The sequence below is a fragment of the Panulirus ornatus genome, chromosome 5, assembly GCF_036320965.1.
Source record: "Panulirus ornatus isolate Po-2019 chromosome 5, ASM3632096v1, whole genome shotgun sequence".
Lineage (NCBI taxonomy): Eukaryota > Metazoa > Arthropoda > Malacostraca > Decapoda > Palinuridae > Panulirus > Panulirus ornatus.
The window spans coordinates 7,903,450-7,926,139 of NC_092228.1; the positions used below are offsets into that span (position 1 = coordinate 7,903,450).

At 39.3% G+C, this 22,690-nt stretch overlaps 1 protein-coding gene across 1 annotated transcript in view; it reads left to right on the plus strand.

The window, feature by feature from the left end:
* Positions 1-2,515: 2,515 nt before the first annotated feature.
* Positions 2,516-22,690, plus strand: part of Vps13 (vacuolar protein sorting 13C) — a 162,948-nt gene continuing 142,773 nt past the window's right edge. The window contains exons 1-8 of the mRNA XM_071660546.1: positions 2,516-2,722; positions 9,571-9,657; positions 10,394-10,597; positions 11,283-11,376; positions 13,088-13,214; positions 15,270-15,414; positions 16,280-16,399; positions 19,768-19,894. Of these exons, the coding sequence (XP_071516647.1) occupies positions 2,626-2,722; positions 9,571-9,657; positions 10,394-10,597; positions 11,283-11,376; positions 13,088-13,214; positions 15,270-15,414; positions 16,280-16,399; positions 19,768-19,894 (1,001 nt within the window). The 5' untranslated portion in view covers positions 2,516-2,625. The remainder of the gene's footprint in view (positions 2,723-9,570; positions 9,658-10,393; positions 10,598-11,282; positions 11,377-13,087; positions 13,215-15,269; positions 15,415-16,279; positions 16,400-19,767; positions 19,895-22,690) is intronic.

Genomic DNA, 22,690 nt, shown 5'->3' on the forward strand with positions numbered 1-22,690 from the left:
GAGGCGTTGCTTAAGTCCTGAAGTGGTGCTGCAGAAGGGAGAAAGCGTTGCTGAGGTCCCAGAGTTGTACTATAAGTGGGAGTTGTCAAGGTCTCGTTGTTGTGTTGAAGGGAAAAGGCGTTGCTCGCGTCTAATGTTGTTACCAGCAGGAGAAATAATGCGTTGTGTAAGACGAAGAAGGCGTTGCAGAGGTCCCGCAGTGCTCCTACGGGAGATATGAGTTACCGAGTGGCCGAGCGATGGTTCAAGGCGTTTCCAGGCGTACAGGTATGCGCCGTGTGCTGTCAGTAAAGGAATTCGAAGAACTATGTACGAGACTCTTGCGTCTATGGTCTATGCACGCTGCACATACCCAAGGCTGCACAAGACACCGGTGTCACTCACGTTATCTACGGTGTGACCAATGGTAAACATTGACGTAGCCGCCAACTGATGAAGCCTAAAGTAAACTATACGGGCAAGACGGGAATTTACAGTGACGCAGGAAATGCGTCGCTGGTCAGCAAGCACTGTAGTTGTCTCGGATGTTCTTCGCTAGGTGTTTAGACATGGCGCTCGAAATTTCTTCCTCTAGAGCTTATTTATCTTTTTTTTTTATAATCACAAATGCAATTCCATCAGCGAGATAATTGCTTTAGCATGGCAGGTGTACCTAGCAGCAACAGCGCTGGGCCAGGAGGACTGCAGGACCCCAGGTGTGTCCTGTTGCTTCTCGGGATGGGAAGTACGTCCTTGTCAGTTACAGATTCCTGCCTCACAATTGACAGTGTTACATTGTTTTGTATGTCAACACTCTAACAGTTGCACGGTTCACATTTACTAATATTCCTCTTTCACAACCCAGCAGGAACATCTTCACAGATTATACAGAATCCAGGGTCAGGTTGAGAGGAAGAATGTGACGACTTTCTATATGTCTCCTTCTTGGTTGGTGCTGGAGTCACTCCTTGATATAAATGTTTCCACTTCTGCTTGACCTAAACCGATTTCATTGCCATTTCCCTCCCCTTGTGATGGTCATTCAAGTGAATAAGGACTTTCGCATGTTTCATCCATATCTAACTGATGGTCGCATAACACTGGTGTACGGAATGGTTTTCCACTTGATTAAGAGTTCGGCAAAGGCCGGAAGAAAATGGAAAGCCAATGTATTTAGTCAATGACGCTAGGAATCGATAGACCCAGGACCAAAATTACCCTCATTTCTCTGAATTATATATTATTTCCAGCAAGTATGATTAAACCCTTGTTAACTTGCTTCAAAAGTCGATACACTTCAGAGAAGTTGTTATGCCTCGAAATCGAAGTCTGGTTATGAAATGCCCATGCCTTCTATACAAGATTACTTTAGAATATCCTAAATTCTCTTTTATTGTTCTTGAGTCTGTTACACTCCTTTCTTATCTGTCTAAAAAAAAAAAATCCACTGGATCTTATATTTATTCGAATGAGCGTCTGGCATCTGGACTCATGTCGATAATGCTAATGTTCTTAAAATAAATGTAAGAACCTAGTCTTGAAAGATAAGATAAACTAAATGAGTATATTGTACTTCTAAGATATTGCCGGGTTCATAATATATCTTTTATAACACTCAAATAAATGTTGCTATGAATAAAAATTATGTCATTTCCTGCATTCTTTTGCATGTGGCAAGGGCTTGCAGGATGGAACCCTCCTCGTCTCCAGACGCTGTACCTGTCCATTTCTTGGCGCATTACACCTAAAATTCATACTATCTTTGATACGGTTACGGTATACATGAAGGATCAGCCTCTCTACGCGTTTCTTTATCTGTATCAAACATAAAACACTTAAATCAGCTTTGCCTGACTTATAGTTGGAATCATTCACCCAGGGATGGTGGGGGCTGGGACCCCGGTGTGGCGACCCCGCCCTTTCTCTGCCTTTGGGAAAGCTTCTTCAGCTCTGTCAATATCGGCCCTGACAAATACTGACTCGGTCAAAGTTTTGAAATAAAAAACTGGGCTCATTTCAACTGATTTTTTCTTTGCTTATCATTAATGGATACTCTGTAAAGTAGGATGAACAACTCCACGGATCTTTACTTTTTTGGGTTCATACTCATTTTGGCAGGGGTGGCTGGGTTTTAGACTGGTCGCGCCATCATTGCTAGATTAACCTGTTCAACTTTCTTTTCTTCTCATGTCATGGAATATGGCAAACATAGCTTTTTAGAAAAACAATTCTGTATGCAGACGACACTAAATTAGTCAACCATATCTCTTTAAAATCCTGTAAAGAACGATGTCATGTATCTGCAGAGCTCTGTGGTTCTGTTGCCAGGTGTGGAAATAATTCCTTTTATTTACGTATCTAAAATTAAAGGCCATGTTTATCGAATAGCATAAAGGCAAAGGACTCATAACATTTTATTGATAATGTAAAAATATCTCAGTTCAACACTTGACATGCACAAAAAAAAAGTTTACATTGTATTGCGTCATGTGGAAGGGAAGAAGCAGCAATGGCAACTGTGGGCGGCGCCATAAACAGTCAGTGTAGGTTGAGAGATCAGTTAGGTAGGATCTATAATCGGTCGCAGGGAAATCTAACCACTTGCCGACGATGATTTACTGTTGTACTTGAAAAATCCATGTCAAGATGTTCGAGGGCATAGTGTCAGAGTTGCTAAACAGAGTCCTGGGGACCTACATTGAAAATCTTGATGGATCTAAACTCAAGCTGAGCATCTGGGGAGGTGAGTGAGCTGGCAGGTAACTTATCAGTCAATGTGCAACAAGAGGAACAGACATTTTTATTTCAGTCTTCATACATTATATACTTGTCAGGTGAAATTTATTGCACATAGAAAAGTATATGTGTTCGGGGTAATGATTGGCAAACACGGATACGGAATCAGCTGCAAGTGAAACGATTTTTCAAGTTGAGTGGTGCAAGGACACGAGGTTTAAGAAGTGTATTATGTTATGAATGGGTTGGATCAGTGATTCTCAAACGTGACCAGTGTGATTTGCAGCCCACAGATGTAGCTGCTTGGTCTTATGTTTACATATGGCAGGCACACCAACTTAGCTAGAAAATCGAACTTTAATACAGCAGACATTTATGGATATGATGTGTGATGGTTGTTGTTGTGTGTTGTGTGCTCTTAAAGACGTCCCTTATTCCCCAAGAGAAGATAAAGTTTTTGAAATGATCAGAAATACACGGAGAGCTGGAACTGAGGTGCTAACATAAAGAACGTGATTGCGGAAGGGTTGGTAGGCTGCAAACCACCTTCCAGACCCTATCATACCCACGTGATTCTTGCTCACATCCCTCTGTTGCCTCCCACATCCCAACATGCTCTCGCTCCCACACCAACTCGTGCGAACGCTCGTGCACACTGACATGTGTATGCTAATTTATATTCCCTCTCCTTACCTACACATCTTCATACGTATACTCGCGGTATTGATTATATATATATATATATATATATATATATTTTTTTTTTTTTTTTTTTTTTTTTTTTATACTTTGTCGCTGTCTCCCGCGTTTGCGAGGTAGCGCGAGGAAACAGACGAAAGAAATGGCCCAACCCCCATACACACGTACATACACACGTCCACACACGCAAATATACATACCTACACAGCTTTCCATGGTTTACCCCAGACGCTTCACATGCCTTGATTCAATCCACTGACAGCACGTCAACCCCTGTATACCACATCGCTCCAATTCACTCTATTCCTTGCCCTCCTTTCACCCTCCTGCATGTTCAGGCCCCGATCACACAAAATCTTTTTCACTCCATCTTTCCACCTCCAATTTGGTCTCCCTCTTCTCCTCGTTCCCTCCACCTCCGACACATATATCCTCTTGGTCAATCTTTCCTCACTCATTCTCTCCATGTGCCCAAACCATTTCAAAACACCCTCTTCTGCTCTCTCAACCACGCTCTTTTTATTTCCACACATCTCTCTTACCCTTACGTTACTTACTCGATCAAACCACCTCACACCACACATTGTCCTCAAACATCTCATTTCCAGCACATCCATCCTCCTGCGCACAACTCTATCCATAGCCCACGCCTCGCAACCATACAACATTGTTGGAACCACTATTCCTTCAAACATACCCATTTTTGCTTTCCGAGATAATGTTCTCGACTTCCACACATTTTTCAAGGCTCCCAAAATTTTCGCCCCCTCCCCCACCCTATGATCCACTTCCGCTTCCATGGTTCCATCCGCTGACAGATCCACTCCCAGATATCTAAAACACTTCACTTCCTCCAGTTTTTCTCCATTCAAACTCACCTCCCAATTGACTTGACCCTCAACCCTACTGTACCTAATAACCTTGCTCTTATTCACATTTACTCTTAACTTTCTTCTTCCACACACTTTACCACACACCCTGGGGATAGGGGATTAAGAAATACTTCCCACGTATTCCCTGCGTGTCGTAGAAGGCGACTAAAGGGGAGGGAGCGGGGGACTGGAAATCCTCCCCTCTCGTTTTTTTTTTAAATTTTCCAAAAGAAGGAACAGAGGGGGCCAGGTGAAGATATTCCAAAAAAGGCCCAGTCCTCTGTTCTTAGCGCTACCTCGCTAACGCGGGAAATGGCGAATAGTTTAAAAAAAAAAATATATATATATATATATATATATATATATATATGTTTTTGTCCCCATGCACATGCATGCATACACTGAATAGGCAACTGACATCTTTATTTGTAAACATGACTTTGCATTGCCTTGTAATTATTTCCCTGCCAGTAAATTGTTGTCTTGTATGTCATGTATGACTTGCTACCTTCAGTCCAGGGTCAGGCAGTGCTGCTGCTCATTTCAGTCTCCTTTGAACATCGTTTTCAGGCTTAGTAATGTTTACTCCTTTCTTTGAACATCGGTTTTGTCTGGTTCAGTAGTGTTTACTTTCATATCGTTTTCATGACAGTAATTTACTAACCTCATTGATAACATGCCGTTATCTTCCTTCTGTTATTTCTGTCATATCTGCAGGCATGAGATTTATTTTCCGTGGTGTCTCAGTGTATTTTACTCCATCTTTCGTAAGTACTTATCGCCACGTCATTGTTTATCATTATTGACAGAATGACATTCATTGTATGTTCATTTGTTATGTAGACAGATATTGTCTGGCTTTCTCCTCATCTTGCTGCTGAGTTCGTATCAGTGTCTGCCACTCGCTATCCATCACCTCTTCCACTGTACATCTCTCTGTTAGGGTGTCATTGGCGTGCGGTATCTAACTGACGGCTTGTTGTCATTGTTTGACAATTGCTTACCGTCTTGAACCATTAATTCTTTTATTGCTTCCCTTGATGTCTTAGTGTCTTGGTCGTCTTTTCCTCTTGGTGGGTCGATTCCAACTTTCCAAGTGTGTCACTTTTGTGGTGTTCCATATTTCATCTTTTTATCGCTGCCTAGATGAGGTGTGATTTCGGTTTATATAGGCCTGGATCAGGGACTGATTAAAGGTGAATTAAAGCTGTTGGGACTTGGATGAGGGTCAGGTTAGATCACGTACACTCAGATTGGGAATCTCAAATTGGGAATACAGTCACTTCAGGGATGGAATGATTTGACTTGGGAATGGTTTCAGGCTTCTGTGACGATAGAGAGGAGTCACAGTAGGATTGAATGACGGCCATTAAATGAGTGAATTATGGACACGAGAAGGGTGGCCTAGTGCCAACCCAGGATCAATGTTGGTCCTGCATTGCACCAACCGTACCCCGGCTGACTTGCTGGGTTCTAAGTCTGAACTCGACACACAACCACTGCGCACATTTACCCAAACCTATACCCACTACATGTACGTGCAGTCATTGAAACAGGTGCACACTAACAGGAAGACGCGCACGGGCATACTATACGCCTATACTGACATTAGCTGATGTAAGCGATATTAATGTAAAGTAACTCAGGACTCTTTGTTGGAAAGAGTCCTTAGTGTTACCTAGGACCTCGTTGTAAAGGTTCCTACAACCCAATGTTGTGCTGCTTCCAGCAGCATGGAATTGTGAACTTTGAAGTGAGAAGTCTTCGACAAGGCTTCACTCCCAATGATACCACCTCGTCAAAAGTGATATTTTTTCATTCTTGTTCAGCCTTTCCCACTCTGACATACATTGCACCGAAACCGGAGCTTTCTGTCGGCTGAGCCACACAGACCTTTACGTGGTTATCCCTGAGCGCTTTATGTAACGCGGTTCAGCCCACTGATAGCGTTGCCCCTCGTATGCCGCCGTTCCATTTCGTTCTTTTTAATGCAAACTCAAACTCTCCTGCATTTTCTGGCAAAGCTCCGATTACTCAGAACATCTTTTACTCCACTTTTTCATCTCTTCTTCAGTTTCCCTCTTTTTATTCCCTCCACTTCTCATAGCTTCTCAGTCAGTCTCTCTTCACTCATCCTCTCCATATGTCCAGACTGTTGCAGAACACCCTCTTCATCTCTCTTAAGCATGCTCTTCTTTACTACCGCACCACTCCCTTACCACATTTCCTCGATCTTCACTCATCACCCTACATAAGCATTTATCTCCATTACAACCATTCTCTTCCGTGAATAAGTTCCTCTTTCGCTACTTTTTAGTCGATATATAAAGACTGCCCCACAATCTGACTGATAGGTGAAATATAAGATGGAAGAAAAAAAGAAAAGCATATAGAATGCATAAGCTGGCGTGCTCTTAAAAATTTTACGGGGGCGCAAATGCTGCTCGATCTTGAAGGGAAGTATTTCCCAAGTTTATTTCGTAAGCAAATCTGTGATGTTGCTTTCAGCCACTACTGATAGATCAAGAGTGTCGAAACCTTTGATGATTTTAATTACCTTTGTTAAAGAAGCTCAGCTTCATTGTTAGGGTGAGTTTGGTTGCTTGAACGACTTACTCTAACTGAAAATCTCTTGGTAATTTCATACAGCTTTTTCACTGACCTTTAATCAACTAGGGCGATCAAAACTGAGTATTTGGCTAAGTTGGGGACGCACCAGTGAATAAAAATTGTGAAGAATAGTTTCTTGACTTGTTTCTCTTGCTATACCAATTGAATCTAATTTTTTTTTTTTTATACTTCGTACTCTTGCGTTTTTGTACTTCACGTGAGATTATTACACTCACATTCTGACTCATAACACTTCAAACTTTGCTTTTTCATTTCGTATTCATAGCTTATGAGGAGAACTTTGCACTTATCGATAACAAGTTTCATTCGCCACCTGGGAGCCTAATCAATGTGGCGTCAGCTTGCACCTGTAGACATTTGGGTTCAGCTGCAGTTTTTTTACTTCTTATTTAAGTAAAGTCTACGAATATTGATACAACATAGCCCATATCAGTACCTTTGTATATCAGAAAGAGAATTGGTGCCTCGATTGATATTTTCGTAACATTTATTACGTCTTAACCATTCCCAGGCATGACCGGTATTCACTATTTGTTTTAGGGCCTGGCAACCTTCTGACCACTTTTATATAATATTGTATATACCAGGTGAACCTTAGCCAGTAATCTTTGATGGGTGACATTACCGAATGCCTTACTTTCATCTTACATAATAATCATATCGAAAGAAATCAAACAGATTGATGAGAAATGAACGTTTACGCGCAAACCGTTCTGCGGTTCGCATACAATGGTTGAACTGAATGATAGTTCCTCTATGCTTTTCAGTTGTCTTGAGACTTACTGGGCGATAATTTTTGGATAGGGACTTGCTACATTTTATGAAAGTAGGGACTTTTAGCATGTGACAAACTTGAAAGGTCAATCGAGGGCTTGAAATTAACTTGTGGTGTATTCTAGAGGGGTTCAGTGGGTCCTTACACTCCCTTATTCAAAAGAGACACGTTGACCTTCCTATTTATAATTTCTAGTGTTAAGAAATTTGCCTAATGTCTCTGGCCAGGTGCACTGTATCGACATATTCTATCCTGTTATATTTTATATGTTTAGTACGTGAGAACATCATTGTGACACGTTTCTAACAAATACACATGCACATTATATTAGGGAAATCCTTGGACTAAGTTTGGCCCCTGACGATCCCTTCGCGGCATTCGAATAAAACGGTATTCATGACGGCCTTCAAAGAGTAACGTGAGAGCACATTTTTACTTACCTGTATGAGAAGTAGAGCACTGGTTCAGTCATGTACAACAGCACCACACTTGGAAGAATCAAACTTCCATGACGGTCAGCGGGCAAGTGATTGTCATCTGGGGCGACGGTTGGTCAGTGTTTCCGGAAACACGTGTACACGTCATAGGTGGAGTTCGAAATGTGAATTATTTTCGTAATTTTATCCATAAGTCGTAACCCCCTTATCTTTCCTCTTTGCGAAGATTAGTATTATTATTTAGAGTAAAACATGTCTGCCCAATTAGATTTTCATCATCCATTACCGGGGAACACTGGAAATGTTGCACATTTTGATATTGGGAACTGCTGGGGGGTCGTTGCATATTCCAAAGACCCTTGGCATACCCCTGGGGACTTGAGTACCGCTGAACAGGGTGAAAACTACTGGCTAATAAGCAGCGTAATACACATAATACACAGAATACACATAGTACACATCTTGTAATGCGAAAAGAAAAAACGTATATGCTCGACACGCGCGCCAACACATTCGCTGTTCAAACATGTGTGCATCATATACTACATATGTGTGATTACATATTTGTTCAGTATGTTTGTGTTTGTATGTTTATGTGTATATGTGATGTGAGTACCGAATTATCCATTACGGGGAGGACTCACTTTTAAATTTGCGGATATGCATTCCGTCTCATTTCCATTTTATTGCTAATGCTCCTCCTAAGGTTAAGATCATGGCTTTGGCATTAACCTCGGGTAAAAGAATAAGCTAGATCTGGATAACATTTTTTATAAGACTTACACCAATTCTGGCTCTCTCCGTATCTACCATTCTTTCATTCAGGTTATTCCATTCGTCCTCCACTTGTATACTATAAATAGGATAAAGCTAATGCAGGTAATGTTATGGAAACCACAGCAGACATAGATAGAGATAAAGACTGCATGCAAACCTTAATTCTTAGACAGATGATGCGGATCATTTCCCTGTCACTTTTGCTTATGTATGACTTCATTTCATTTTCAACCCATGTTGCAAGCTCTCTGTCAAACAGTTACTGAACAGATTCGATTAGTCATTAATAACCAAGTTTCCTGTTTTCATACAGGGACTTTCACAAACTGTTAACAGTTGCTCCATTGCTATCCATTATATCTGTCTCTTTTTGAGGAAGTTTTTGCTCATTGAGATGGATAAAGAGTTGTTCCCAATTTCTGTTACTATATATATTATTGAGTTCTGTGTAATGTCCACAATTACATTTTTCTTTAAGTTAGGTTTTACTGACATGACATTACTTGCTTGTACTGTACATATCCAGACTTGATATTACATCATCTAAGTTACCATAGCATGACCTAACTGGAATTTGTCCTGGTCTATTTTTATGTGATGTGGGTTGACCTATTCTTATATAACGTAATGTGATGTAAGAGTAATACTATGTAATATATTGCAGGTGATGTTGAGTTACGTGAGCTGGAGGTGAAACAGAGTGCCCTTGATGAACTCAACCTTCCTGTTCGACCAGTTTTCGGCCACATTGGTGAGTAAGCTGGTTAGAAGCTGAGCTCCAGGGCCTACTGATTTACCTGTAATGCATCATGACACTAGTAATGCCAATGTTACCTCTATCAGACCATAGTGCATGAAGGTCATATGGTTACAAAGGTAGTTTGGCAATGCTGAGAAACCAGTTGGGTACAGAAGTCATCAGATGGTGGTGAACCAGTTGGGCACATTGGCCATCAGGTGGTGTTGAAGGACCAATAGGATACATTGTTTATAAGGTGGTGTTGTGGGGCCTGCTGGGTACATTCGTCATCTGGTGATGTTGAAGGACCAGCTAGCTAGTGTCATCCCCAGGTATTTTAAGGGACTAGCTGGGCACATTGATTATAAGGTGACATTAAGGGATCAGGTGGGTACAGTGGTTGTCAGATGGTGTTGAAGGACCAGCTGGGTAGATAGTGGTGAGGGGCTTAGAGGGGTATAGTGATTATCAGGTGTTGAGGGACCAGCTGGGTGAATTGGTTTTCTGATGGATACAGTTGTAATCAGATGATGTTTAATGACCAGCTGATGGTATTAAACATTCAGTACTTATGTATGTAAGTGAGATGTGTGACTTGTGGAAGATGGGGTGTGGACGTATGAGAAAATTAAGGCATATGAAATGGTATGTTTAGGAAAAGAATGAGAAATTTGGAGGACCACCAGAGAAAGCAACAGTTAATGGGCATAACATTATATGATACTGATAAAAATCTTTTGATTTGCAGGTCGTTTAACACTGAAGATTCCATGGGCGAACTTGTACAAAGATCAGTGGATGGTAGTAGTGGAAAGGGTTTTGGTCATTGCAGTACCCAATACATCCATACAGTATGATGCTGAGCGTGAGGAAAACCTGCAGCATGAAAGCAAGATGGCAGCACTCCAGCGAACAGAGGATGCAAAGTTGAAGCTCCGTCAAAAGGAGAAGGGTAAGGACTTTGATGGAAAGATCTGAGAGGAGAAAATATTTACACTTTGCAGTCATGGGTACCTGCCCTCTTCCAAGTATGGCTAGGAAAACAGAAAGTGGAATCTAGAATTTTGTCATAATAGTCTCAAAGATATAAGTATACTTTTTAACAGTTAGGAAACATTGAAAAATAAAGATGAGCACAAGATATGAAAAGGTTAAGAATGTCAAATTTAAAACAAAAGGTGGGTCCCATTTAAACTGGGCAGTTTTATGAAAGTTGTGCTTTGAATAGATCTATGAAAGCCATGCATTATTCAGAATGCATTAAAAGATAACAGCATGCAAATTATTGCTAAATTCAATTGAACCATTTTTAGTGTTGTCTCTCAGTAAGTATCAGTAAGTTTGATGCCTAGAAGTGTTGGCTATTACGTTAGATGTCATGAATTCTGTACTACAAGTCGTATTCCTTATGCCTCTCTTAAGTAAAAACTATATTAGCCTTTGTACTAAACTAGGTTTTGAAGTCTTCTTTACACTGTAAATTGTTGATAAATCTGTCATGCCCTGCTGACCTAACTTGTAATTAATTAAGAATGTTTCTTGCATCAGGCAATCTTTCTGCTTTAATTTTCATATAGTTGAAAGAAAATTAAACTGAAACTTCTTTTTATGTCTTACCTTACTTTACATTCATCCAGGTAACCAGTCTAAATCTCAGGACAGCTTTCAGGAGAAGCTGTTTGCTCAGGTCATTCGCAACATTCAAGTAACAATCTGCGATATCCATATCAGGTGAGGCAGTTCATCATCCTAGGTAGCATTTGGTGGGCAGCCATTGACCAGGGAGGTATTGCTGGTACTACCTACTACCTGCCTGGGTATTGGGGGGTTAATAATGGCTGTGTAGTTTGCCAGCACTCCATTTGCTCCTCTGGCCTAGGTTGCACTCTTTTGTTTTCTGCTTAACCCACATGGGGGCTGTTGGCATTCAGTACAAAAATGTACAACTTCTCCATCTTACACATAAGACTTGACATACGAAATTCACAATTTGTTCATCATAACTAGTTTTTCCTGTAATAATGTTATGCGCTAGCTGTGTCTCTTTACAGAATCTTGTCAAAAGTAAGCACAGTACACATACACTCTCTTATTGTAAGCTAGAGGGAAAACAGGTAATGATGAGCCACTGTAAAAGGGAAGTATTTGTTGAGAGCATCCCAACCACAGATATGGTAAACCTAGTATCATACAGACCACCAAACACCAAACCAAAAGATCTCATAGAAGTATTGATGAAAATTGACTCCATAAGTGAGGAATTGAAGAAACCAGATCAAACAGTTATGTAGCGTGATACTTTTAACTTCCATTTTATTTAGTGATGGGAAAGAGGTAGATGACAGATGTTGGTAGAGATACAAGGAAAAGAGTAATGGATCAGCAAATGAAAGTGAATGGTAAAGGTGAATAGATTTATGTGACGGGAAAGAGGGGGTAGATAGTGGATGTTGTTACAAATGCAAGGAAAAGAGCAGATGAAAGTGAATGGTCAAAGGCGAATAAATTTGTATGAATGCGTGATCCTTGTAAAGGTCAGTTACATACTGACAAGAGGAAATGATATGATTGATGTGAACTGTACAAATGACATGACCATGTTTTCAAATCCAAAAGTGAATGATACATTCCTTTTAAATTACAACATCATAGAAATTCCTGCAGTATGTGAATGGGATACAGTAGCCAAGAAAAGCATGAATATCCATAATGTCAAATCAGACTGGAAAGTGATCACTGAATGAGATTTTCAAAAGCAATAACCTAGTTGTATCAAACTTGAAAGTAGACTATGTGAAGATAAGACAGATAAGTAGTGGGCTGATTCCAAGCAGATGGGAGGATAGTACAAAGTGCAAGATACCAAATGAGACAAAACAGTAGATGAATTGAAGAGCATGGAACAAGAAGAAAAGGTTAACAGTGAGAGAGGCAAGAATGAAACAATTTGACAAGAAAATAGAGAACATAGATGTGGAAATAATGATATCCCCAATAAGGGAACAGAGAATGAATGAAAAGTTATACAGAACATTGAAAGGAACGTAAAGTTACTATTCTCATATATAAACAAAACAAAAAACGAGATCAGTGATTAAACCCTTTCAGGTGGGATAAAAGTATGAAAATGACCCCAAGAATTCTCTAATACTCTTGTTTTAAGAATACTTTCTCTGTTCTGTCCATGTGCCCCCAACTCTTTCCATCTGCACCCATCCAAGCTCTATGCCTGTAATATATATGTCAGTTCACGTTCTTTTAATTAATGCAGACACACATTTCATATAGTATCCTTTTATACCACATTCTCAACACTGTGATGAAGTTAGTAATAAGGTAAGTTCATGCATTTATTTTGTAAAGTGTTTCAGTTTAACCAGTATTAGAAAATACATATCGTAATTCTAGGGGAATTTAATGAAGCAAGAGACCCTGATTTCAGATATGAGGACTCTGTGAGCTGCGTTGGCTCTGCTTTTGCTGCTGGTGTAACCCTACATGACCTTTCCATGAAGAGCACGGATTCTAGTTGGAAACCTTGCTTAGACACAGATAAACTGATTTACAAGGTAAGTTATCCTTAAGAATTTTTCAGTTAATGAACATAACTTGATTTTAAAGCAGGGTAGAAACACTACTTGCCAGTTAGTCCATCATGTAAAGAGAACAGATGTAATTCATGCCTGTCAGTTTTGTCCTTAAGAACTCATATAGTCTGTTGCTTCATAATAAGAATGTTTGCAATATTTGCCCTGTTATCCCAGGGGATAGGTGAGAAAGAATATTCCCTATGTATCGCCCGCATCTTGTAGAAGGTGACAAAGAGGGGTGGGAGCAGAGGGCAGGAAATCCTCCCCTTGTGTATTCTTACTTTGTGAAAGAAGGAATAGAGGAAGGAGCCAGGTGAGGAATTTCTTTTTGAGATGCAGTTGGCTGTTTCTGGTGGTGCATTGCTCAGCTGGGAAATGGCAGACAGGTGTGAAATAGAAATTTCTCATGAACATATAGTCGTGCGTTTGCTTAGGTTTTCTAAGGGTTTTAGAACAAAATGTAAAAACATCTGATAATAAGATTTGGGTGTTTTGATTGTCCACTTGTATATATACATTCGTGGTGGCAATCTCTTCTCCTGTATTGATATAGATTGAGATTTCTCACTACAATATCAAGGGTAAGTTCTGGATATGGGGAGCATTTATAAGCATTGAATGCCTTCACAGGACTTATCACTCTTGGTTACCTTTGGGGCCTGAGAGTACTCACCTTGTGTAGCTGTTGCCACCGTTGCCTCAAGATTCTCCATTTCTTCTCGTATGTATAGAATATCTGTCTAAATGATATTCATAAAGTATACATTATACATTTTATAGAATAAGAAGAAGACAGGGTATAAAGTATATGGATACGTTATATTTTTTATAGAATAAGATCAACAGAGGATAAGGGAGTTAAAATACTATCCATATATCCTATGCATGTCCTAAGAGGGGGCTAAGAGGGGCAGGAGATGGGGGCTGGAAACCCTCCCCTCCTTGAAATGTCACTCACCAAAAACAGGAACAAAAGAAAGAGCCAAACAGGAATTCTTTCCTTCAGGCTAAAGTATTTAACTTTGTTTGGATGTAACCATGATGAGAAGTAGGTAGAGGCAGGTTGAGGAGAACCTAGATATACTGGCACTGAGTGGAACAAAATTGATGGAGAAGGGAGGGTTTAGAAATGTTTAGAGGGCAAAGTCTGGGGTTAATGTGGCATTTCCAATGGAGGAGGAGCTGTGGGATATTAAAGAACGTAAGGAAGTAAGTCCAAGATTGACGTAGGTTAGAATGAAAGTAACCTTACAAGAGATGGGTTATTGCTAGTATATGGGCATCCTGATCATTTGCATGATGGAGACTATTTAGATCCTGCATTTGTCAATAAGAGGAATTGATTGTTATTTGAACTACAAAAATGGAAATTTTTGGTGTTATGCGAACTTAAGATTTGTGATTGTCTTAATGTTGTGTGATGTATAGATCTGTAGATATCGTGGTGCTATGTCAAATTTAAATCTATAATTGTCTCAGTGTAATGAAACTTACAGATTTGTGATTGCCAGTGGCATTTGAATTACAGATTTGTAATTATCATAGTATTATATGAACCTGAGGGTGTTATATGAAGAACAGATTTAATTTTATTGTTGAATGTTATCCACAGAGATGTAATTCAGTAGGTCTTAAGTGAATTATGGATCTAATTCTCTTAGTATTTTGTGATCTGCAGATTTGTAGGTGTCTTCAAAACTTGTGTGGTTTTATAGTTCTGTTTAGAACTGTCTCTTGTTTTTATTATAAATTGTATATGTTATTAGTGTATTTCTTCAAGCCTTATCAGGTGGCACTTATAAAGTGAGCTTCATATTAGGGCTGGGTTTGAAATATAATCAGAGAACCTTCATAAAAGGTCATGTATAAAACAATTAAGAACACTGAAATGTGTAAATTAGCTGATTTGAAATTGTCTCTGACAAAAAGACTGTAATGTAATCATTGTAGAATGTTAGCTCAGAATAACTTCTTTATGAAATTACTTTGTTACTAAATTTGCTAATGAAATATCTTGTGTACTGCCCACTCCAGCTGAATAGTTTGGATAGCTTAGGTGTATACTGGAACCCCTCTGCTGATCTCCTTTATAAATCCAGCCAACCCAAGGAGAAGATGATTGAGTGCCTTACTGATCTCATTGCTTCGCAAAAACATGTACCTCAGGGAATGAAATACAGTGAGTCCATATATCTTGTTTACACATTTTTGTTCTTCAGTATGTCAACAGTACATCATAGAAAGTACAATATATTTTGCACCTTTATATATCATATGAGGTATGTGGAGAAGACAGTATTGTGTAGAGTGTACTGGAAGGTGTGAAGCACGAGTTCACTGTGTGTTGTGTAATTATCAATTTATACTAAATTTGGAGGAATATCTACTCTTGGACCCCATCCCCTGTGTGTGTATAGATTGTGTGGAAGTACCTATTATGTTTTGTATAGTGTGAGAGAAGCATTTATTGATTGCAGAAGTGCAAAGTAAGTTGTATGCAGTACCAAGTTAAGAGATTGTGGTCATATGATAACTAGAACTTATTTTTAGAAATAACTACGTATATGCATGTTGTGTACATTGCTGAAGGTTTATGCTCATCTTTTCCTTTCACTTTAGAGGAGACACTACACACACATCATACTTGTCATGTTGATGATCAGACATCATCAGTATGTCAGCTGTCACTTGCCTATGTATTTGATGGATGTTGTATGTAAAGTTTATGCTAAAGTTACATCCTGTAGAAATAGGACCATGTGCACTCTTCAGACTTAATTGCAGTGAGAATCATTCCTTGTGCAAGATTTCTAATGTCAGTAGAACCTATTTTTAAGAAACATAGATCAGGTTTATGTATACTTTACATCTAGATTTTGTATCCAGGTTAAGGTAGTATCCAAATTTTGTACTTTATTAATGGGACATTGCACACTAAATGGAATTATTTTCAGGAATAGTCATTCCATTTGTGCATTAGATTATTCGTCATTTGAAACCAGTCTCCATTTATGCCACTTCACACAAAATGCTTCCATTTACAGTTGTTGGACCAATATGCTCGACTGCAAAGCTACAAATAAACTCCAAACCAGAGGCTGATGAGAAGAGTTTCTCCATTCCTGTTATTAATCTTGATTTTGTTATGGATGAGCTGGCAATAGGTGAGTCAACCCTCATTGATACTAACAATGTAATTATAATAAGAGCAAAAGAATGATTTTATCCAGATTTATGTTGTCCATATTTGTTTGTATCCCTGGGGATAGGGGATTAAGAATACTTCCCACGTATTCCCTGCGTGTCATAGAAGGCGACTAAAAGGGGAGGGAGCGGGGGGCTGGAAATCCTCCCCTCTCGGTTTTTTTTTCAATTTTCCAAAAGAAGGAACAGAGAATTGGGCCAGGTGAGGGTATTCCCTCAAAGGCCCAGTCCTCTGTTCTTAACGCTACCTCGCTAATGCGGGAAATGGCGAATAGTTTGAAAAAAAAAAAAAAATATTTGTTTGTATACATGTACACAAGATACTGGTTTGTATTAATGTGGATGGATATAGGAAGAATAGGGATAGAAAAAATCATAATGATTGATATATGCAGTTGATAGAATTTGAAGAACAAACGCAGTGTTATCCAGGCAAAGCAGTTAGACTTTAAGAAAATGCTCATTAAGCTGAACTGTGGTCAAGGTGCAGCCTGAATATTTTCTAATCCTAGAAAATTGTTCACCAAGATAGGTGCAATCATGTCAGGAGGAAAATTATAAAAAAAAAGATTATACATTTATAAGTGGTAAGAATCATATGTACCTTTTTGATGAAACAGACTATCACTTCTGTGAATGGATATTATGGCAGTGTTTTGCTGCAGTTTGTTGATATGGAATGGTTTAGAGAAGTCTTGAGAACAGTAACTAGCCTCTCTTAACTATATCTCTTGATGTATCTCATAATCATTTGGTATGAGAGACATTACTCTCTCACATTAGTCGATTAGTAGGGGAACACTACTATTTCAACTTCCATTTCCCCTGGTTGCTTTTGGGAATATGGATTTTTTTATAAGCAAAATAGCTTACTTTGGGTGATAATGGTGCTCTTTCTGTGTTTATGGAACTCAAAGCAATCTTGGAGCAAATTATACAAACTTGGGTTTCAAAGACCAAAAAAGGAAAACATGCATGGAAAATACTTTGCAAAGTTGGAAGACTTGGAGCATATAAAACAGGAAGAGAGCACATACAGTGAACATAGAACTTATGAACATAGAAAACATTGAGCAGAAATGGAGAACAAAAGGGCATATAAAGCATGTTCAGGAAATATGGAGCATATACAGTACATATGAAGCACATACAGGAAATATGGAGCATGTGGAGCAATATAGAGCACTTTCAGGAGCCGTGAAAGTGGTAGAGGATGTGTGGATCAGGTGTTTGCTTTGAAGAATGTATGTGAGAAATACTTAGAAAAGCAAATGGATTTGTATGTAGCATATATGGATCTGGAGAAGGCATATGATAGAGTTGATAGAGATGCTCTGTGGAAGGTACTAAGAATATATGGTGTGGGAGGCAAGTTGTTAGAAGCAGTGAAAAGTTTTTATCGAGGATGTAAGGCATGTGTACGTGTAGGAAGAGAGGAAAGTGATTGGTTCTCAGTGAATGTAGGTTTGCGGCAGGGGTGTGTGATGTCTCCATGGTTGTTTAATTTGTTTATGGATGGGGTTGTTAGGGAGGTGAATGCAAGAGTTTTGGAAAGAGGGGCAAGTATGAAGTCTGTTGGGGATGAAAGAGCTTGGGAAGTGAGTCAGTTGTTCGCTGATGATACAGCGCTGGTGGCTGATTCATGTGAGAAACTGCAGAAGCTGGTGACTGAGTTTGGTAAAGTGTGTGAAAGAAGAAAGTTAAGAGTAAATGTGAATAAGAGCAAGGTTATTAGGTACAGTAGGGTTGAGGGTCAAGTCAATTGGGAGGTAAGTTTGAATGGAGAAAAACTGGAGGAAGTAAAGTGTTTTAGATATCTGGGAGTGGATCTGGCAGCGGATGGAACCATGGAAGCGGAAGTGAATCATAGGGTGGGGGAGGGGGCGAAAATCCTGGGAGCCTTGAAGAATGTTTGGAAGTCGAGAACATTATCTCGGAAAGCAAAAATGGGTATGTTTGAAGGAATAGTGGTTCCAACAATGTTGTATGGTTGCAAGGCATGGGCCATGGATAGAGTTGTGCGCAGGAGGGTGGATGTGCTGGAAATGAGATGTTTGAGGACAATATGTGGTGTGAGGTGGTTTTGATCGAGTAAGTAATGTAAGGGTAAGAGAGATGTGTGGAAATAAAAAGAGCGTGGTTGAGAGAGCAGAAGAGGGTGTTTTGAAATGGTTTGGACACATGGAGAGAATGAGTGAGGAAAGATTGACCAAGAGGATATATGTGTCGGAGGTGGAGGGAACGAGGAGGAGTGGGAGACCAAATTGGAGGTGGAAAGATGGAGTGAAAAAGATTTTCAGTGATTGGGGCCTGAACATGCAGGAGGGTGAAAGGCGGGCAAGGAATAGAGTGAATTGGATCGATGTGGTATACCGGGGTCGACGTACTGTCAATGGATTGAATCAGGGCATGTGAAGCGTCTGGGGTAAACCATGGAAAGTTGTGTGGGGCCTGGATGTGGAAAGGGAGCTGTAGTTTCGGGCATTATTACATGACAGCTAGAGACTGAGTGTGAATGAATGGGGCCTTTGTTGTCTTTTCCTAGTGCTACCTCGCACACATGAGGGGGGAGGGGGATGTTATTCCATGTGTGGCGAGGTGTCGATGGGAATAAATAAAGGCAGACAGTATGAATTATGTACATGTGTTTATATGTATATGTCTGTGTGTATATATATATATATATATATGTGTACATTGAGATGTATAGGTATGAGACGTGTATGTATATACATGTGTATGTGGGTGGGTTGGGCCATTTCTTTCGTCTGTTTCCTTGCGCTACCTCGCAAACGCGGGAGACAACGACAAAGCAAAATAAAAAAAATTGGACTAAAATATTGGACTAAAGTAACTATGAAGCATTTACATTAGACATGTGATGTATGTTAGGTGAACATTGTGGCGTAAGAGTGAATGGTACACTTAACTGGTGTTATATTTTCAGCAAACATAGTCCTCTGAAAGGGAAAATAGAACAGGTATATCACTCATGAACTGCTTGTTGTTATTATGGATTTCAGATAGTGAAAATGAAGCACTTGTAGACTGGAAGTGCATCTAATTCATATATTGCACTTGTATTTATTAATTTTTCTCTTTGATAAATGTGTCACTACTAAGGGCTGACAGTTTAATTGATCCCCTGGTTATGAATATAGGTGCTGTCAATTATGGTATCTTCCTTTTTTAACAGAATGGTGTATAATGTTTTGAACACATCATAATCATGTTTCTTTTCTGTGATTGATTATGATGTATCAATATTAACATTGGATATATTTTGAGATGAGAGGTCCATCAATATTAATTCTTTTCTTTTTGGCAGGAATGAGTCGATGCCAATACTCTGATGTTATGGCACTGCTTGACTCATTTGACAGACTGAGGATATCCTCGAAGTTCCATAAGCATCGTCCAGCTGTCACTGGGATCAAAGGCAATGCTTACTACTGGTTAGTTGTTACTTATGTTTTAAGAACCTCTATATTTGAGTCTGCCTTCCCATAGACAGAGAGAGAGAGATATACATGATAATGCATAGGAAAAGCAGGTAACAAGAAACCTGCTGGTTATCTGTTAAAAGGTTCCTACCTTTCTGCTTTTGAGTTTCTAGCATAAGATTTTTTTTAGATTTAAACTATAAAGAAATTAATTGACCCTCTAAATTGATTAAACAGTGCATTACAATAGTTTGGTCCACTTTGTCTTCCTAGCATCTCCTATGTTGACTCATGCTCCCTTGTTCCCTCCATATTCTTACCACATTGGTAAGAAGTAGTGAGTCTGTTATTATTTTATTTTCTATTGAAATACAAGTTTCAGTTCGTTCATTTGTTTTGATATATCTTTTATGTGCTTTTCTGTGAAACAATTGTCAAGACATATTCTGAGTAATATGAAGGGCCAAGTTCATACAGTAACATCGTATTGAGAAGGATAGACAGATTTGTTTACCTTTTTCATTCTCTTTCTCTTTTTAACGTGTTGCTTACATAAATATATATTGTTAGGCGTGGGCTATGGATAGAGTTGTGCGCAGGAGGATGGATGTGTTGGAAATGAGATGTTTGAGGACAGTGTGTGGTGTGAGGTGGTTTGATCGAGTAAGTAACGTAAGGGTAAGAGAGATGTGTGGAAATAAAAAGAGTGTGGCTGAGAGAGCAGAAGAGGGTGTTTTGAAATGGTTTGGTCACATGGAGAGAATGAGTGAGGAAAGATTGACCAAGAGGATATATGTGTCGGAGGTGGAGGGAGCGAGGAGAAGAGGGAGACCAAATTGGAGGTGGAAAGATGGAGTGAAAAAGATTTTGTGTGATCGGGGCCTGAACATGCAGGAGGGTGAAAGGAGGGCAAGGAATAGAGTGAATTGGAGCGATGTGGTATACCGGGGTTGACGTGCTGTCAGTGGATTGAATCAAGGCCTGTGAAGCGTCTGGGGTAAACCATGGAAAGCTGTGTAGGTATTTATATTTGTGTGTGTGGACGTATGTATATACATATGTATGGGGGTGGGTTGGGCCATTTCTTTCGTCTGTTTCCTTGCGCTACCTCGCAAACGCGGGAGACAGCGACAAAGCAAAAAAAAAAAAAAAAAAAAGGTTTTTTGTATGCTTGTATTTAAAGCAGTATGCAAAAATGATGTTTTCATTGTTTGGACAACATTTTGAGTGCTATCTGTTACATTAATTTCATTATTTACATATTATTTGGAGCATATTTTATGTTTTAAGGCCTACCATCTTTTAGCCCCTATTTTCATGGAAATGAATGTCATGATATAGCATGATTTTCTACTTCACAAACATTTTTGTACCTACAGTATCTAATGCTACATCATGACCCTTCTGTATACTAAACACTATTGAAGCAGTTTATTATATGTGGTCCTTGAATAAGTATACTGACTTTCTGACTGAATGTTCTATCTATCTATCTATCTCTCAGAGTCTTACTCGCATATTTCCTGCTTGAAGGCCTATTAAGAGAAGACAGTATAATCTGTGAGCTAAATTCATTCCTATAGTGATCCTCTATGTAAATATTGATGCTCCTTGAAGCAAGGAATTATGTTCACTTGAACCTCTGAAGTCTCTGTTTGCTTGTAGAACAAGCTAAATTGAGATTTCTATTGTGATACTCAGAAAGGCAAATATTTTTCTTTCAAACTATTCGCCATTTCCCGCATTAGCAAGGAATAGAGAAAGGCAAATAATGGTATAAGATATATTGGAAAAAACAACAAACAAACAAATAACCAGTTTTACTTCTGGAGTGACCATTGGCAACACCAGCCTCACTTGGGTCACTTTCAATGCTGAAAAAGTCAGTGGCTATAGAATCACCTTCCACATGCAGAGAGGTAAATAGTAATACGAATGATATCAGAAAAATGAAAGAATAAACAGCTGAGAACACTGCTTATACTTGTGCTAGGAATACCTCATGTTGCTTCATCTTGGTCATTTTCAGTTTTAGAGGAGTTATTGTTTGTAGAATGATTCTGCATCTGATTTGAGGACAGATCATCATCTTTGATTAATTCAGGATAATTTTCTGCCAGGATTTTGTGTTCATGGCTTGAACATGCCAGAAAACGAAAGGTGTGTACAGGATAGATTGAATTAGAGCAATATGGTATACAGGTGGTAATGTGCTGTCATTGAACTGAACCAGTGCATATGAAGCAGCCAGGGGAAACCATGGAAGGGCCTGTGGGTCCTGGTTGTAGAGAGGGGGCTGTGGTTTCGGGACATTATGCATGACAGTTATAGAATGAATGTAAGTGAATGAGGCCTTTCCTTTGTTACTAGTGGTACCTTGCTGAAATGGCTAACATTTATGAAAGAAAGAAATCCATGTGAAATATGTTGATGAGGTAATTATTGATCATTTCATCAAATACTTCTTTTCCACACTTTCAAAGACTCGTATAACATGCAAGGTTGAATTACAGGTCTGTACTGTTTCAGAGAAAATTTGGATCTACCTTTGTGTATTGGAGATATGTGTACCTTTTTATGTATTTTGCATTCAGTTGTTATCCTGGCTGTCTCATCTTCAGTATCAGTAGCTTTGCCACACCTGTTAATGGTTGTTTGATATCAATATGGAACATGTGAAATGTGTGAGAATACTTCATGATCTTATTTATTTATTTATTTTTTATTTTGCTTTGTCGCTGTCTCCCGCATTTGCGAGGTAGCGCAAGGAAACAGAAGAAAGAAATGGCCCAACCCACCCCCATACAC